This window comes from Ruditapes philippinarum, unplaced genomic scaffold (assembly GCF_026571515.1).
Source record: "Ruditapes philippinarum isolate M1 unplaced genomic scaffold, ASM2657151v2 ctg3499_1_1_1_1, whole genome shotgun sequence".
NCBI lineage: Eukaryota > Metazoa > Mollusca > Bivalvia > Venerida > Veneridae > Ruditapes > Ruditapes philippinarum.
The window spans coordinates 10,074-29,467 of record NW_026864699.1 but is presented as its reverse complement, the minus strand read 5'-3'; the positions used below and the strand labels follow the sequence as shown (position 1 = coordinate 29,467).

Genomic DNA, 19,394 nt, shown 5'->3' with positions numbered 1-19,394 from the left:
CAATCGTATAAGTTATTCGGTTCTTATAAGCCTTTAATATAGTACTAACTAGTAAAATCTTTTTTTACTGCAAGTATATTTTGCATGTTAAGTGCATTATTGGACAAAATAATTATTATCCCATTGATTTGTTCAAACATGTAAATTTAATAACTTTATTATTTTTTGTCCCTAATTTTTTGTATTTTTACAACAAGTCTTTTTCCCTTTAAACCCAGTTGCTGAGGCCATTTTGGAACATTTTGTTAAAGGCATTGTCAGCATTTTAAAAAGGTCGCCAAAAACATTCCCGGTCGGCCAATGAGTTGGTGTGCAAAACTGGAGAGGTTCGGCCGATAAAAGGTGCGCAAATCTACTTTTTTGCACACCACCCTAAGGCTGCGCAAACAAAGGTTATATAACTGGGAACTTTTTCTAGCTGAGGGGAGTTTTGAGTTTTTTTGAGGGAGTTTTGGAGTGAGTTGGAGTTGGTGTGAGTTGAGTTATTTAGTAATTTGAAGAAATGTATTTGTTGAAATGTTGTTTAAGGTAATTTTACTTTGGTTTTGAAACTGTTTGTAGAAAGAAAATAAAATGAATTGCATTATTTTTGATTGTACTGCCAATAAAATATAATTCTGCTTTCCACTTGGACTTGACTTGTTATTTTTACCAGTTAGAGAAATGGTTTTTTACTTTAAGCGAAAAAAGTGAATAAACAAAAGCTTTTCACAAAAGTGAAAAGCATTTTCGTAACACTGGTGGGCAGCGTCGGATAAGAACGTTTAACATGCTTCAGCGCAGGGATAAAGACTTTAAATTTTTCTACTTTTTGAGTGTAATGGACTTACAATATGGAAAGGAATTAGAATCATTGCGTCAGACTGTTTCTTTGTGGCTGTTTAGAAATAGGAACACATCTCCAAAGAACTAGTTAGTCATAGTGAAAATCTAACAAGTTTTTAGTGATTTTTGTAACAAAAAGTGAATGAAATTTTAGAAATGAAAAAAAATATGAAATCAGTGAAGATTTAAATCATATAATGCAAAATTACGTGCTTCTATGTTAGACGATGACACTCAGGTTTTAGAAGAAAGTCAGTTAATATGGGACCTAAGAAATCTGCTTAGATCTGCATCAGCATCACGTCTTGAAAATATCAGAACTCACAATGGATTAACGTTCAACAACTTTTTCCAGAAAAATTGTATGAAAATGAATGATTTACAAGCTAATTTAACTAAATGCATTGGCAAATATTGAGGGAACTTAAATGAAACTGTTCAAAATTTTTACAAACCCCGAAAAAGTTGGATTACAAGAAAATTATAAGAAAGTGAAAAATGAAAACAATTTCGAAGAGATAAGGAAAAATTTGAACAGTTCTATATCATACAAAATCAGATGAATAGAGAACAGACCCAAATTCCCAAGTATTGACAAATGAAATTGATGTGAATTACAAAATATTTTTACAATCAAGAGATGTTTGAACTTAGTCGCCTGCGAACATTGCATTTACGAGAAATTTTCCAAAAAAAATTCTCGGGGTTAAGTTTCCCCTAAAACCCAAAACCCGGGTTTTTTTTTGGTAAAACATATACACGCATTTTATAAAGGGCCCAAATTTTCTTTTGTTGGTGAAAAAATGCCAATGGAGTGGGTAAAGAGAGGGCTTTCCCCCCTTGCTGAAATAGTCTTTAGGGGTGATCAGCAGATTTGTATTTTAACCAGGGCAGTCCTGAAAATCCAAAAATCTTACACACAGTTGAGCAATGTTAGGGAGGGAAGATTTTTAAAAAATTCTATTCCTCTTATTTGATGGGGCCCGGGAAAAAGGGCAAGCTTCCCTCAAGGGAAAAAAATCGTGGAGTTTGTTTTAGATATAAAGGTCTTTGGGTTTGAAAGGGGGTACCCAACTGCAGATGATCATCATTGGAAATTTGTCTACGGCCCTTTTATTTGAAGGGGCTGGGGGGACTTCCCAAATGGCTTTGGCTTATAGGATGAAGGACCGAGCAGGAACGAAAATGCACGTGAGATTCTTTGGGGACGTACAAAGTTTTGAAAGGGCGGGAAAAAAGGCCAAAAACCCCAAAAAATTTGAAAGGTTTTGCCCGGGAACAAAAATGTTTCTCAAGGGGCAGTTTTTGTCTTTCAAGGGAAAAAAATAGATAAAAAAAGATGAAATTTCTGTCTGCCCTTTAAAAAGCAAAAAATATTTCAGCCAGAAAAATTTTAAAAAAAAGGGGTTTATCTACGGGTTTAGTTTTTTAAGTTTCATTAAATTTTTGGGGCATTATGCACGTGATTTCACAGTCAGCAAAGTGAAAAAATAAAGGGGGAAAAATAGGTGGGGCTAAGGAGACGGGCCTTGCGTTAGTCCAAAATTTATAAGGGGAAAAAATGATAAAAAAATTTATTTTTAAAGATACCCGCAATTTGGGTTTTTCTTTGTTATTACCCGTAAATTTGGGGGATTTTTCAGGGGCAAATTTTGTAGAGATCTGGAAACCCGTTGTTACTATTTTTTCTTTTAAAAATCTATTCATAGTTGTTTTCCTTTTTGGGTTTTTTCGTTTCCCTCATTGGGGGAAAATTGATCCAAATTTTAAGCTTGAAGTTGGGAAATTTTTTTAAGGGGATTCCCTATTTTTAGGGAAAAACTGTGATTGATTTTAAAAATTTATAAGGAAATAAATTTTTGTTTTCCCTGTTTTTTGCACCAATTCAAGAAGATGGTCTTTAGGTCTTTATTTTTTTACAAGAAAAAAATTTTTTTGTTAAGTGCCCGGAAAAAGGGGTTTTGGGGCTAAAAAGAAAAAAGTATCCTACGTTGATGGGATTTTTCAGTTTTTTAAAGGGGTGCGTGGGCAAAATTTAAAGGGCATCTTTTTACCCGGGGAAAAAGTGAAGTTTAAATAGAAGGAAGTTGTTTGGGGGGCAAAATTTATACCGGGGTTTGGAATTGTTAGCCATTAAAAAAAATTTATGATAGTGAAAAAAAGTTAATTTGTTGGCCCCTTAAAGTGGTTTAACCCCCAATTTTTTAAAAATTGGTTGGTTTCCAATTCCCTTTTTAAAGAATATTAGCAATGAAAAAAGAAAAATTTTAAAAACTAAATTTACTCTTTGGGTATATTGAAATGTTTAAAAAAGTTAGTTTTTTTGAAAAAAATGAGTGTTTTGTTTATGAAAAAGGTTTATTTAAAACCCTTCCCCTCTTATTTTTAAAAGAGTTTTTTTGAAAATTTTAGTTTAAAAATCTTTTAAATTTTGAAACAAAGAGTAAACTTTTTAAAAATTTTTGATTTAAGCATTTCCCCTTTTTTGTTTTGCAAAATCCAACCCCAAAGGATTTGGTCGTTTCATCTTTTTTAAAGCACAACATCAATACTGGGGGAGCAAAGCCTATTAAGCAACCCCCAGGGGCCCACCAAAAGGGTTTTTGCAAAATTTAAGAAAAAGAAAATAAATTAAAAAAATTAGTTAGCGGCCCCAAAGTTTTTCAGGAAAGTAGTTTTCCTTGGGCGGGCCCATTAGTATTGTCCCCCGGGGAAAAGGGGGATTGGGAAAACACGCCTTTTGTGGATTTTCGTCAGGGTTAACAACGTTTAACAGAAAAAAAATGCATACCCCTTACTAATATTTGTGATGTTTTGGGAAATTTGGGGACATCATTAATTTTTCGTGCTTGATATTTTTGTCAGCCTAAATTTCAGATTTGAAGTTGATTGGCGCGGATCGCCCCAAAGACAGCCTTTTCCCTACAAAAATTCAAGTTTATTTTAATATTTGGTTTAATTGCCGTTCGGGATTATTTAATGCACCGTCAACCTTCCAACGAAATGTATTGGCTTAGTAATGAGAGGTCTTTCAAATGGGGGAAATTTTTTGCTGATCTATACCTTGGATGATTTGATTAATTTTTTGGCCGGCACATTTGAAGAACATTTAGATAGGCTTTATACAGTTTTAAAACGCGTTTGGTGTGAGTGTGGAATGAAACTGAAGCCCAAAGCAAATTTTTTTTCTGTTAAAAACTGAAGCGGTCATTTTAGGGACATGAAGTTAGTAAGGAGGGAATAAGCCCTCAAAAGTCAAAAGTTAGTTGTATTGCAAATTGGGGAAAGGGCCGTACGATTTAAACAACTCTGCGATCCCTTTCTTGGGTTTTTGTTCATTACTACAGGATATATATTTCGGTGATTTTTTCCATCAAGAGCTAGGCCTTAAATAGGTTGTTGGGAGGCCGGACAACCATTTATCGAAATGGTCTGATGAATGTATAAAAAGTTTCGACCGGATTTACGGCATGCACTTGATGGTGAAGTCATTGGGCATACCCCAAGATGATGGGATTATTCCATCTTTGATTTGCGATGCGTTTCGAATTTCGGTATTGGGGATTTTGTCACCAAATGCAACGTTTAAAGCTGAAAAATTGGAGAGTGCAATCGGAAAAAAGCCAATAGACATATTGGACAAAAAGCTTTGAAATAAGGCTCAAAGACGCTATTTGTGTAACAACGGTCCGGGAACTGTTTGGCATTGTTTTAATTTGTTAAAACTATGTTTAAACAGTTATTTGTTAGGACGTTCGTTCTTAGTGAGAAGTGATCATTCTTCATTAAGATGGATTATGTCCTTCAAAAGAACCAGAAAATCAGATGGCTAGATGGCTTGAAGTGCTATCAAATATGAACTTTAAGCTAGAGCATCGCAAAAAGGGAACTAAGCATGCAAATGCTGACTTTTTGTCGAGGATTCCGTGTGACCCTTGTTCGTGTACTTGTTTATAGTGGTCACTCTATTCTAAGTGACTTCCGTGTGGAGGTTGTAAAGAATGTGTGAAAAAGCATGAACAGTGGTCGGAACTTGCAGATTTTGATGATGTGGTTCCAACTGGTGTTCTAAAAGTCAAGCGAGTCAGAGGAAAGGTGTTTTCCTGCCGGACTTAAAATTAGGGACTTGTTCTGCATCCAGTGCTGAATTTTCTGTTTGTTTTTTGCGTTGTATCTGGGAGCGTTTTCTCAGGCAAATTGAACACGAAATTCCTCTGGGTTGTGAGAAATTTGTTTTCTGTGAGAAGACTTAGGGCAACGGAGGAGAACGTGCGCCTAAGTTCTGGTGGCTTTGCGGATAACCTTTGGATTTTAAGGTGATGCCCACCAAAGCAAAGGATTGGCACAGAATCACATGCAGGAGGTCCTGTTTACCCAAATGGTGACATTTTCTTCTGAAAAGTGTATTAAGTTCTCAAATTGGGTAGGTTCGTATACCACAAGTGAACTTATAAAAATGCAGAAAGAAGACAGTAGATTAGGCAAAATCTTATTTTTGGCTGTCTAGTTCTTGATATTAGAACCGCCACGTGACAAAGTTGCCGCTGAAAGCCCAGCGACAAAAGTTTTTGGTTGCGTGGGGCTCATTGTATTTAAAAGATGGAATTTGTTTTAGGAAAGTTTATTCAAACAGATAATTTTACCAGTTATGAATAAATTTTGTTTTCCTCCCCTTTTTTCGTAATCAAGTTTTTTTTTAAAAATTCACATAATTTCTATTTTATGTGGACTTTAGGGGTTTAAGAAAAACACTTTGGGAAAAAAAAAAAAATGCAACCCTTTTTCTGGTTTTAAAAGTCATCTTCGTGGAAATTTTGGATTTAAAAAATGTGCCTTTCTGTGGAGCCAGAAAAAAACCAAAAAGAAAGCTAAAAGGGAGCCATTACAGGGAAAATTTTTGTTGGATTTTCCCAGGGAAAAGGGGGTTTCAAAGATATTTTTTGGGTCCGTTTCCCCTTTCAGAGAGCAAAAAAAAGGGACAAATTTTTGTCGTTATGGACAATTTTTTCGAAAAATTTTGAATGTTCGGGGTATACCAGACCCCAAAGCTGAAAAGTTTTAAAAAAGAAAAGTGTTCGAGTATTTTTGTAGTTTGGATTACCGTGGCTTTCATTCAGATCAAGGAAAGAATTTTTCAGTCTGAATTATTTAGGACAAATGTGTTGTTTTTAGAAATAAACAAACAAGATTGTAACCATACAAGCATTTTCTAATGGTGTATGGTTGGAACGCTTTAATCAGTCCATTGCTTAAACCCGTTATTACTACTTATGTGGCAATAAAGAACGACAAAATTGGGATTTTTACTTGCCCATAATGAACTAGTGCCTACAGATCAATGGTCCAGAAAGTACTCATATACACCTAAATGTTACATGTTTTGGATGAGAGTTTAACTTACCAGTTAAAGATTTTCTAGTAGGACATTCTTGTCAGTCCTGAAAACTTTGGAATTATACTGACTTATGTAGTTGGGGTTTTAAATGAGAAATTTTTCAAGGTATAACATTACAGTATTGTTCGAGAGAATTTTGAGTAAACTTCACAAAGACAAAAAACTGACAATGATACAAGAATTTCCATGAATAAAATTCTAATTTATGGTTTGGGGATGTTTGTTTAACTGTCTTGATTCATCAAGAATTGTCGGGAAAAAAGTCTAAAGTTAAAGGCTTGAAGTTTGGGAAGGGACTCATTTGTTAATAACGAGAAAAATCAGGTGAACTTGTTAAATTTGAAATAACAGGGATCCTCAAAATTCAAAAACCAAAAATTTTCCATCAGGACAGGCTTAAGATAATATTCAGTGTACAACTTACCACAATTTGGTTAGCCTGCAAAACAGTTTACCAACTAAAAACCCTTTAAAAAGAACACCAAATTTTTTTTCACAAAAATAAAAATTTAAAGGGGGTCGTCCCCGGGGAGGAGAAAGGGGTGCGGGGGGAATCCAACGGCTTTTTTTGATAACCTTAAGTAGAATGTCAAACCTAGAATTTTGCATCGCAGGTTGGGTGGGTAATGACAGCCACTGAAGTATTTGCAAATTGCTTTGGTTTCCATTTTTTAACTGTAAATTATATTGTTTGAATTTCTTTAAAAAAATAAATAGTGCAGCTTGCATTCAAGACTACTCAAAGAACTTTAACTTCGCACATTTCAAAAAGAAATTAAACATATTCAAACAGAAAAAAACAAGCAATGACTGACTTTCTAAAATGTCTTACTGAACTTAACAAAAGTGTGTTGGAGATTGTGAATTAAAATTGAAGAGACAGGGAAAACTGTTATGGGATTTTATCTAATTGAACAGGTAGAATACTTATGTTTTATATTTTCATAAAAATCCATTATGCTTATTTTGTAATTTGGTTAGTTTTTGGTTATGTTAATCTGCCCATAATATCACAGTATAACACTTAGTAGTTTTTCACATGTATTGTTTAAAGACTAAGACAACTTAGTGTTTTTCACATGTATTGTTTAGTACCAATAATTATTTTTATTTTTATTTTCAAAATTTCAGACCTTAACAAGAGTTTTCAAAGGTTTTAGCTTCAAATTTAAAAAAATTAACATATGTAAATTAATTGGTTTTTGCTTCCGAAGTAACAAGCAAATAAGATAAATAAAGAATCCCTAAAGAAAGACCCAACACGGCAAAATTGGGAAAATGTTGCAGGCTCGGTTTGATTGAGCCTGTTCATGGACGGTACTGGAAAGTGCAAGTTACCGTCCACCCCCTAGCACGCTTAAGCAGAAATTCAAACATTTAAACATGAAATCGGGGAGAATTTTGAATTTTTGAAACATCGCAGATGCTGTTATTTCGGCGGTTATTTAAAGTCCCAAAAGGGGGGGAAAAATGTTTTTTGAAATTTGGGAAATAATTTTTACTAGAAAAATATTTTTTTAGGATGGGAAATTGGACAATAAATTTTTAAAACTGGTTAAAATGTTTATGTTTAATTTTAACCCTTTTTGTTTAAAAAAAATTGAAATCATTAACAAATCCAGAAAAAATTGGCCCCAGGTTAAAATTTTTTTAGATTATGAAACAACCTCATTCCAAAATTTTTTAAAAGGGCGCGCAGGAAAAAAGGTCGCGCGAAAATTTTAAAGGGTTTGCGCAAAAGGAAAAGGTGCGCAGAAAACAGCTTTTCCCCGGGGATTGGGAAATTTTCCAAAAATGGAAGGTCGCGGGAAAAAGAGGGTCGCGCAGTCTAAAAGTCCAAGGTTTAGTTTTTTTACCGCTTCAAGCATCTCAATTGTTGTTAACAAAGCATAATTTGGTCATATCAGATTTTATGAATGGGATTCCTTACTCACAGCTTTATCTATGTACAGGTTACTTGGTTCAAATGTTGAGCTGTATGTTGTAAAGCTGGAGAGATTATATTTCTGTTGTTTAATGAATTATCATCAGTATTATAAGTTTATAGAAATGTCAATCAGTAGTAAGTGTATTGGTCTTATAAGCCATATATAGTACATACTAGTATATCTTTATTACTGGCAAGTATATTTTGCACTATTAAGATGCATTATTGGACAGATAATTATTATCCCATTGAGTGTTCAAACATGTAAATTTATATAACTATTATGTATTTTTTGTACTAATGTTTGTATTGTACAACAGTCTGTATACCTGAACCAGTTGCAGGCCATTTTTTGAACATTGTTAAGGCATTGTTCAGCATTTTTGATAAGGTCGGCGCAACATTCAGGTCGGGCAATGGTTGTGTGCAAAAATGGAGAGGATCGCGCATAAGAGGTCGCGCAAAAAAGTCTACTTTTTTGCACACCACCCTAGCTGCCGCAAACGAGAAGGGTATATTTAAGTTTGGGAATTTTTTAAGCTGAGGGTTTTTTGGAGTTTTTATGGGAGGAGTTTTGGAGTGGAGTTGGAGTTGGTTGAGTTGGTTAGTTTAGTAAATTAAAGAAATGTATTTTTGAAGTTTGTTAAGAATTTTTACTTTGGTTTTTGATGTTGGGATATGAAATAAAATGTGATGCATTATTTTGATTTAAGCCCTGCAAATTAATATAATCCTTGCTTTCATTGGACTTGACTTTAGTTATTTTACAGCATAGAGAAAATGGTTTACTTTTAAGCGAAAAAAGTGAATAAACAAAGCTTTTCACAAAAGTGAAAAGATTTTCGTAACAATATGCAAATAGGGAAAAATCAATGACCCCTGGGGCGGGGCCAATTTTGACCCCAGGGCTTTTATTTTGAACAAACTTGGTAGACACCCATTAGAAGATGTTTCATGCTTAATATCTTAGCTCTAGCTCTTTGGGTTCTTTAAAAGAAATTTTTTTTCAGTTTTTACTATATGCATATAGGGAAAATCAATGACCCCCTGGTCGGGGCTAATTTTGACCCCAGGGCTTTTATTTGAACAAACTTGGTAGACACTCATTAGAAGATGTTTCATGCTAAATATCTTAGCTTTAGCTCTTTGGGTTCTTTAAAAGAAATTTTTTTAAGTTTTTACTATATGCATATAGGGAAAAATCAATGACCCCCTGGGGCGGGGCCAATTTTGACCCCAGGGCTTTTATTTGAACAAACTTGGTAGACACCCATTAGAAGATGTTTCATGCTTAATATCTTAGCTCTAGCTCTTTGGTTCTTTAAAAGAAATTTTTTTCAGTTTTACTATATGCATATAGGGAAAATCAATGACCCCCTGGGGCGGGGCTAATTTTGACCCCAGGGCTTTTATTTGAACAAACTTAGTAGACACCCATTAGAAGATGTTTCATGCTAAATATCTTAGCTCTAGCAGTTTGGGTTCTTTAAAAGAAATTTTTTTAAGTTTTTACTATATGCATATAGGGAAAATCAATGACCCCTGGGGCAGGCCAATTTTGACCCCAGGGCTTTTATTTGAACAAACTGGTAGACACCGATTAGAAGATGTTTCATGCTAAATATCTTAGCTCTACTTTTTTGGGTTCTTTAAAAGAAATTTTTTTAAGTTTTTACTATATGCAATATAGGGAAAATCAATGACCCCCCAGGGGCGGGGCCAATTTTCACCCAGGGCTTTTATTTGAACAATCTTGGTAGACATCCATTAGAAGATGTTTCATGCCAAATATCTAAGCTCTAGCTCTTTGGGTTTTTTAGAAGAAGATTTTTTAAGTTTTTTACTATATTGCATATAGGAAAATCAATGACCCCCTGGGGCGGGGCCAATTTTGACCCCAGGGCTTTTATTTGAACAATCTTGGTAGACAATCATAAGAAGATGTTTCATGCTTTATATCTGAGCTCTAGCTCTTTGGGTACTTTAAAAGAAGATTTTTTAAAGTTTTTACTATATGCATATAGGGAAAATCAATGACCCCCTGGGGGGGGGCCAATTTTGACCCAGGGATTTTATTTGAACAATCTTGGTAGACACTCACTAGAAGATGTTTCATGCCAAATATCTAAGCTCTAGCTCTTTGGGTTTTCTAGAAGAAGATTTTTTAAATTTTTTCTTTTGGTTGCCATGGCAACCAGAGTTCTGCATGGAATGGAATTCTTTGAATAACTTTGTTAAGGCTTCACACAAGGAACATCCCTGTGAAGTTTCATTATGATCTGCCTTATGGTTTCAGAGGAGATGTCGTTTAAAAAGTGTGAAAGGACAACGTACGACGGCAGGGCATTTTTTCCTTCTATAACAGGGGCCGATGTTCGGCCCCTTCACAATTCGAAATTGCACTTATTTTTCACAATGCGGCGGAAAAAAATTCACAATCTCAAAAGAGATTTCACAAAATATCAGGACTTCGACTTCTAATTCATTGTTTACTTTCGGTAACACTTGATTTTTGCCAATTGCAAACACGTAGTTTTAATCGAGTTAAATGTAATAGCGCATGTTTACCGGGTTGAAAATACCGGCTTGAAGCGGATTTTAGACTAGTCAGAAATTATAATCAAGCATTCATCACGCGACATTTCCGGTTTCAATATGTCACGAAATGGGAAATACAATAGAAAATAGAAAACACAAGAACAAAATTTTGGCATATAAAAACAAAAAAAATGGGTCAAAGACAGAAAAGGCCGGGTTGCATTTGTACACCAAATATCATGAGGCTGTGATGTTACGAAAAGAATTTACCATTGACCCATTAATGTCAAAAATTTAATTCAGTGGGTAAACAGGAAGTGGATTAGCTACACACCTAAAATCGAATCCCACTGTATGGGACCATGTGTCAATGCTGTATGCAAAATATCAAGAGGCTGTGATTAGTAGTTTCTGAGAAAAATGTTACGAAAATTTCCTACCATTGATCATTAATTAGAACAGGAAGTGGATGACCAACAAACCTGAAATCAAATCCCACGGTATGGGACCATGTGTCAATGCTGCATGCCAAATATCAAGAGGCTGTGATAAGTAGTTGCTGAGAAAACTGTTACGAAAATTTCCTACCATTGACCATCAATGTCGAAAAATCTAACTAATTTAACTAAGTGGATAAACAGGAAGTGGATGAGCCACAGACCTGAAATAAAATCCCACGGTATGGGACCATGTGTCAATGCTGCATGCCAAATATCAAGAGGCTGTGATAAGTAGTTGCTGAGAAAACTGTTACGAAAATTTCCTACCACTGACCATTAATGTCGAAAAATCTAACTAATTTAACTAAGTGGATAAACAGGAAGTGGATGAGCGACAGACCTGAAATCGAATCCCACTGTATGGGACCATGTGTCTATGCTGTATGCCAAATATCAAGAGGCTGTGATAAGTAGTTGCTGAGAAAACTGTAACAAAAATTTCCTACCATTGACCATTAATGTTCAAAAAATCTAACTAATTTAACTAAGTGGATAAACAGGAAGTGGATGAGCGACAGACCTGAAATTAAATCCCACGGTATGGACCATGTGTCTATGCTGTATGCCAAATATCAAGAGGCTGTGATAAGTAGTTGCTTGAGAAAACTGTTACGAAAATTTCCTACCATTGACCATTAATGTCAAAAAATCTAACTAATTTAACTAAGTGGATAAACAGGAAGTGGATGAGCGACAGACCTGAAATTAAATCCCACGGTATGGGACCATGTGTCTATGCTGTATGCCAAATATCAAGAGGCTGTAATAAGTAGTTGCTGAGAAAACTGTTACGAAAATATTTTCCCCGCCCGCCCGCCTGCCTGCCCGCCCGCCGCCCGACATTCACCATACTATAACCCGGATTTGCATCCGTGCAACCCGCCAACTAGACAACCGGGCAGAAATGTTACCACCAGATTCGGTAATTACAGAATCGTGTCCTGTACCTTTGACCGCCATAATCGGTACAAATGATCGAATCCGATCATGGTAAAATAATGGTAGTTAAGAAACCTTGTCCTGTACCTTCATCCCATGAAACGGGATCGCCACCATCGGAACAAATGACTGAATCGATGGTGATAAAATTGGATAAACAGGTGTAGAAAGGATACATACTCTCAGTCCCTGAAGAGGACTATAATCAAATCATTGAAAATTTCAAAAATACAATTTAGTTAACAACAAAAGAAAGACACCTAAAACTTTGAAACAGCATGTCAATAAAACAAAATAGAAGTCAATTCAAGTCTGAAAAAAAAAATGCATTACTGTTTTCAATTTACAGGTTTTTTTTTCACAATTTCAAGACGCATCGCGCTTTTTTTTCACAAAATGAACAGGCCCAGGCCCCTTCACAATTTTGACAAAAAATGCCCTGGACGGACGAAGAGTGATCCTAATAGCTCACCCTGAGCATATGCTCAGGTGAGCTAAAAATAGAAACAATACGCTATTTCTAAAAATAGAAACATTACACAATTACTAAAAATAGAAACATTACGCAATTTCTAAAAATAGAAACATTACGCAATTTCTTAAAATAGAAACATTACGCAATTTCTAAAAATAGAAACATTACGCAATTTCTAAAAATAGAAACATTACGAAATTTCTAAAAATAGAAACATTACGCAATTTCTAAAAATAGAAACATTACGCAATTTCTAAAAATAGAAACATTACGCAATTTCCATAAATAGAAACATTAGCAATTTCCATAAATAGAAACATTATACACAATTTCCATAACAGAAACATTACGCAATTCTATAAATAGAAACATTACGCAATTCTATAAATAGTTGTTGTTGTTGTTGTTGATGATGATGATGATATATATATATGATGATGATATATATATACGCAAACACACTTCAATAAATATATAATTATGGTCATTATTGCACAAATCTGAGAAAATTCAGTAATTTAACCTTCAAGGTCAAGGTCATTAAAGAGCCCAAACAAATTTGGGTTTGATAAACAACAAGGTCTGGCCCTTAAGAATGTTCTGTTATAATATGAAGTTGATCCCTTCAATAATAGCAAAGTTACAGTCAGTTACCGCCAAAACAATGAAAATTTCAATATTTGTTTGTTTGTTTGTGTCATTTTACGCCTTTTTCCAACAGTATTTCAGTCATATAGGCGGGTAGTTTCCTAACCATCGTTCCTGGAGAGTTTCACCAGTACTTGACTACGTTCCTCCGCGCTAAACTACCAAAGCATCTCCCGGGGATCGAACCCACGCCAGAGAGGTAACTGGATTAGAAGTCATCGACTCTAACCACTCGACCACGGAGGCGGAAAATTTCAATAATTTGACCTTCAAAGACAATGTCAGTAATGAATTTCAATAATTTGACCTTCAAAGACAATGTCATTAATGAGTGAAGGTCAAGGTCTTTCAGTATATTTTTAACAGTTATCTTTGAAGATTATTATGTTCAAGTTTCAAGACAATCTACTCAAAAATAACAAAGTTACAGCCAATAATAGCCAAAAAAATGAATATTTCAATAATTTGACCTTCAAAGTCAAGGTCATTTATGAGTGAAGGTCAAGGTCTGTCTAGTTGTTTTTAAGGGATATCCCTGAAGATAATTATGTTCAAGTTTGAAGACAATCCATTCAAAAATAACAAAGTTACAGCCAATAATAGTCAAAAAAATGAAAATTTCAATAATTTGACCTTTAAAGTCAAGGTCATTTATGAGTAAAGGTATAGGTCTAGCTGGTTATTTTTAAGGGATATCCTTGAAGATTATTATGTAAAAGTTTGAAGACAATCCATTCCAAAATAACAAAGTTACAGCCAATAACAGCATGAACAAGCAAAAATTGGACTTTTAACCTTGATTGTCAAGGTCATTTATGGATGAAGGTCAAAGTTAGTGTGGTCTACTGAAAGGTCTTGTCCAAAGGGTTTTTGTGGCCAAGTATGAAGACAATACACCAAGAAATAAAAAAGTTATGATCCAGGTACAAGTTTGCGGACGGGAATGGCAACGGCTACTTGACTATAACAATACCTCTACTTTTTTTTTCAAAAAAAAAAAAAAAAAAGTCGAGCTAACGAGTTAAAAAAATAATAATTTTGGTTATACATGTATCTGCAGTATATGGGGTAATGTATTAATGTCATCATAAGCGTAACATTTTTTTGTTTCTTTGATTTGGGTTTTACGTCACACAGTATAGGTCATTTGGCAAGGTTCCAGCTTTACTGGTGGAGGAAGACATCCGGTGCCCCTTCGTGAATTTTTTCAGGCATGAACAGGCACCGGAGTAGAACAACCAACGTTACATAAGCTAGCTTGATAGGCGTTACATATCCGAACTTCGTTATAATGCAGTACTGAGCCCTCTAACATGAGAGTTATAATGCTGCTGCAGTGTATTGTAATTTAACAAGAAACATGGCAATGCCATGAAACCAGGTTTTCAATTATCACCATTGTAGATAAATATTTTGTACTTGAAATACAAGCAACAAACAATGTAACTATGTGCAATGTAAAACATGACTAATGTAGGAGGAATTGCCACAGAAGAAGTGTTCACTATATATTCTGACTAAAAGGAAAAAAAACAAAGGGCCATAATGAGGTAAAAAAATAACCAATCACAAAACCCCGACAATATGCACCAGGGCACTTGATGACAAAACTTCTGTGAAAGTTTGAACAAAATTCATTGAGAAATGTTTGACGAGTTCAACAGAAGTATAATACACATAAATAAAATCAATGACCCCCTGGGGCAGGGCCAATTTTGACCCCAGGGCTTTTATTTGAAAAAACTTTGTAGACACCCATTACAACATGGTTCATGCTAAATATCTAAGCTCTAGCTCTTTGGGTTTTTGAAAAAGGTTTTATAAGTTTTTACTATATGCACAATTTTATAGGGAAAATCAATGACCCCCTGGGGCGGGACCAATTTTCACCCAAGGGCTTTTATTTGAACAAACTTGATAGACACCTATCAGAAGATGTTTCATGCTAAATATCTTAGCTCTACCTCTTTGAGTTCTTTTAAAGAAGATTTTATAAGTTTTTACTATATGCATTAAGGGAAAATCAATGACCCCCGGGGAGGGGCCAATTTTGACCCTAGGGCTTTTATTTGAACAAAATTGGTAGACACTCATTAGAACATGTTTCATGCTAAATATCTTAGCTCTAGCTCTTTGAGTTCTTTAAAAGAAGTTTTTTTAATTTTTTACTATATGCATATAGGGCAAATCAATGACCCCCTGGGGTGGGGCCAATTTTGACCCCAGGGCTCTAATTTGAACAAACTTGGTAGACACCCATTAGAACATGGTTCATGCTAAATAATTCTAAGCTCTAGCTCTTTGGGTTCTTTAAAAGAAGATTTTATAAGTTTTTACTATATGCATATAGGGAAAATCAATGACCCCCTAGGGCAGGGCCAATTTTGACCCAAGGGCTTTTATCTGAACAAACTTGATAGACACCTATAAGAAGATGTTTCATGCTAAATACCTTAGCTCTTTGAGTTCTTTAAAAGAATATTTTATAAATTTTTACTATATATGCATATAGGGTAAATCAATGACCCTCCGGCGGGGCCAATTTTGACCCTAGGGCTTTTATTTGAACAAACTTTTTTAGACACTCATTAGAACATGTTTCATGCTAAATATCTTAGCTCTAGCTCTTTGGGTTCTTTAAAAGAAGATTTTTTATAAATTTTTACTATATGCATATACGGAAAATCAATGAACCCCTGTGGCGGGGCCAATTTTAACCCCAGGGCTTTTATTTTAACAAACTTGGTAGACACCCATTAGAAGATGTTTCATGCTTAATATCTTAGCTCTAGCTCTTTCGGTTCTTTAAAAGATAATTTTCTAAGTTTTTCTATATGCATATAGGGAAAATAAATGACCCTCGGGGCGGGGCCAATTTTTACCCCAGGGCTTTTATTTGAATAAACTAGATAGACACTCACTAGAAGATGTTTTATGCCAAATATCTAAGCTCTACCTCTTTGGGTTTTTTAATTGAAGATTTGATAAGTTTTTACTATATGCATATACTGGGAAAATCAATAACCCCCTGGGGCGGGGCCAATTTTGACCCCAGGGCTTTTATTTGAACAAACTTGGTAGACACTCACTAGAAGATGTTTTATGCCAAATATCTAAGCTCTACCTCTTTGGGTTTTTTAATTGAAGATTTTATAAGTTTTTACTATATGCATATACTGGGAAAATCAATGACCCCCTGGGGCGGGGCTAATTTTGACCCCAGGGCTTTTATTTGAACAAACTTGGTAGACACTCACTAGAAGATGTTTTATGCCAAATATCTAAGTCTACCTCTTTGGGTTTTTTAAAAGAAGATATTTTAAGTTTTTTCTATCGGTTGCCATCCAGAGTTCTGCATTGAACTGAATTCTTTGAACAATTTTTAAAGGTGACCAACAAAGGAACATTCCTGTGAAGTTTGGATGAAATTGGCTCAGGGGTTTATGAGGAGATGTCATTTAAAGTAAAAGTTTACGAACGGACGGCGGACAGCGGATGAAAAGCGATCACAAAAGCTCACCCTGTCAAACAAACAAAGGGCCATAATTAGGTCAAATATTATCAAATTGCAAAACCCCTATAATATGCACCAGGGCACTTGATGACAAAGCTTCTGTGAAAGTTTGGTCAAAATCCGTTAAGAATTGAGGAGGACTTGTGCAAAGAAGAAATTGTTCACTATATATTCTATATGAGGAAAAAAAGAAAGGGCCATAATTAGGTCAAATATTATCCAATCGCAAAACCCCGACAATATGCACCTGGGCTGTTGATGACAAAGCTTCTGTGAAAGTTTGGTCAAAATCCGTTGAGAAATGTAGGAGTTGCGCACAGAAGAAATTGTTTGCGTCCACCCGCCCGCCCGCCGACATACCTCAATCTAATAACCAGTTTTTTCCTTCAGAAAACGGTAACCTGGTTAAAAATATTTAATTGGGAAAACACCTAACTGCAGATTTCATAACCCCCTTTTATATTTTCATTATGATAATGTCTTATAAAATCTTTTTTGTAGAAAAAATGTTTATTGCAGATTTCTCAACTGAAAATTTTTCTCTGATGTGATTTAGCTGCCATGTACTACATATTACTTATAATAAATTTCTTCAGTAAACAAAGCCTCACAGATTTCAAACCTTCAGATTTTCTCACCAAAATTGTGTTTTTCTTAAATAATGGTAATTTCAAACTACTCTTTCAATAACTCTTTAGAACGATAACTTTCCTCTCTGGTGTGTATCTTCTTATGCCTATCAAAATATCTTCTTACAGTAAAAACTTTGTTACATATTTCACAACAATAGTTCTTCTCTCTTGTATGTATTGTCATATGTTGGGAAAGATAGTCTTTTTGGGAAAACCATTTGTCACAGATTTCACAACAATATACCTTTGTTCCTGAATGCCGTTTTTTATGTTTCTGAAGATATCGTTTTCGAGAAAATGATCGATCACAGATTTCACAATGAAAGTTCTTCTCTCCTGTATGTATTGTCATATGTTCTGCAAGTTGATTTCTTTGAGTAAACCCTTTTCCACAAGTCTCACAGTGATGGTCCTTCTGTCCCTTATGATTTTTCATGTGCATGTCAAGACTGAAGTTACGGGTAAATGTTTTACCACAGACTTCACAACTGTGTTTCTTCTCTCCTGTATGTATTTTCATGTGTCTTCTAAGACTACTTCTTTCAGAAAACACATTGCCACAGATATCACAACAGTGATTCTTTTCTCCTGTATGAACTGCCATGTGTTTATCAAGATGACCTGGTTGACTAAATACTTTTGCACACATTTTGCAACAATATTTCTTCTCTCTTGCATGTTTTGTATGAATTTTCATGTGAGTTGCAACTTTATCTATACATAGAAATTTTTTATTACAGATTTCACAAATATAATTTTTCTCTTCTGCATGTAATTTCAAATTTTTCTCTTCTACATGTATTTTCAAGTGTGCCGTTAGATCACTTCTTTGAGAAAATATTGTAAGACATATTTTACAAATATGTTTCCTATCTCCAGTATGTACTTTCATATGTATTATAAAGTCACTTTTTTGAGAAAATGTGTTCCCACACATACTACAGAAATAAATCTCTCCTAGATTAACTTTCATGTGTGTTGTTTGGTTGTTTTCACTCTCAGAAATTGCTTTTATGTGTGTTGTTTGGTTGTTTTCACTCTCAGAAATTGCTTTTATGTGTGTTGTTTGGTTGTTTTCACTCTCAGAAATTGCTTTTATGTGTGTTGTTTGGTTGTTTTCACTCTCAGAAATTGCTTTTATGTGTGTTGTTTGGTTGTTTTCACTCTCAGAAACTCCTTTATCACACATTTTTCAAAAATATAATTCTTCTCTCCTGTATGTATTGTCAAATGTCTGATATAAATATTTGTTCAGATTTTGCAAAATTAGCTTATGTCTTCTCTATTTGATACATGTAGTTGGATATTCTTAGATATCACACTCCAAAACGTTCCTTAAAACTTTTCGGCTATCCTATCTTTGCTAGCATTGTATTATTTTGTTTTCAGGTTACATGTATACTTTCTTGCCTACCTGCACCTGTGAAATAAAATAACATTGTACATTACAAACACTAATTGATCTCAGGTATTTATTAACAGAACTTCCGACTTTTTGAAAAGTGCTAACAATGAAAAAACTGTATCACCTCTTACGTGAAAATGATAGTAAATAAATTGTACTAATTACTTTCTGATGTCAAGAAGAGATTTCTTTGTTAATTTTGGTTGGGTTTTACAGACTGGCGAAAATGCCCAATCGGGCTTATGACATAAAATATCATATTTCTAGAAAAGTTACTAGAACTATCACTAAATGTGATTAATACCCCTACAAGACTGCTTCGGAAATGAGGATGTTATTAGTAACAGAATACCTTGTAAAAGGATTGAAAAATTGAGTTATGGTTGTGGGTAATTAAAGATAGTTGTGGTTCTTGTATGTTGCATTTCCTTTCAATGTGGTTGGCCATTGGTGAAGTTTTATTGAATTACTCTGTAATAAGTCAAAAAAGACAAGGAAAAGGAACAAAGGGCAAAAACTCTATAAATAATGAAGATGGAGTTATAGTTCTTGTGCACTGCACTTCCTCTTATTGTGCTTGACCATTGTATGAAGCT

The 19,394-nt window shown here is 34.6% G+C and overlaps 1 protein-coding gene across 1 annotated transcript; it reads right to left on the bottom strand.

Moving 5' to 3' along the window:
• Positions 1-17,265: 17,265 nt before the first annotated feature.
• On the bottom strand, positions 17,266-18,815 carry LOC132726541 (zinc finger protein 239-like). The gene has a single exon (XM_060711876.1). It carries the CDS (start codon positions 18,580-18,582, stop codon positions 17,437-17,439), a length of 1,146 nt encoding a protein of 381 aa, XP_060567859.1. The 5' UTR covers positions 18,583-18,815; the 3' UTR covers positions 17,266-17,436.
• Between the last annotated feature and the right edge of the window lie 579 nt (positions 18,816-19,394).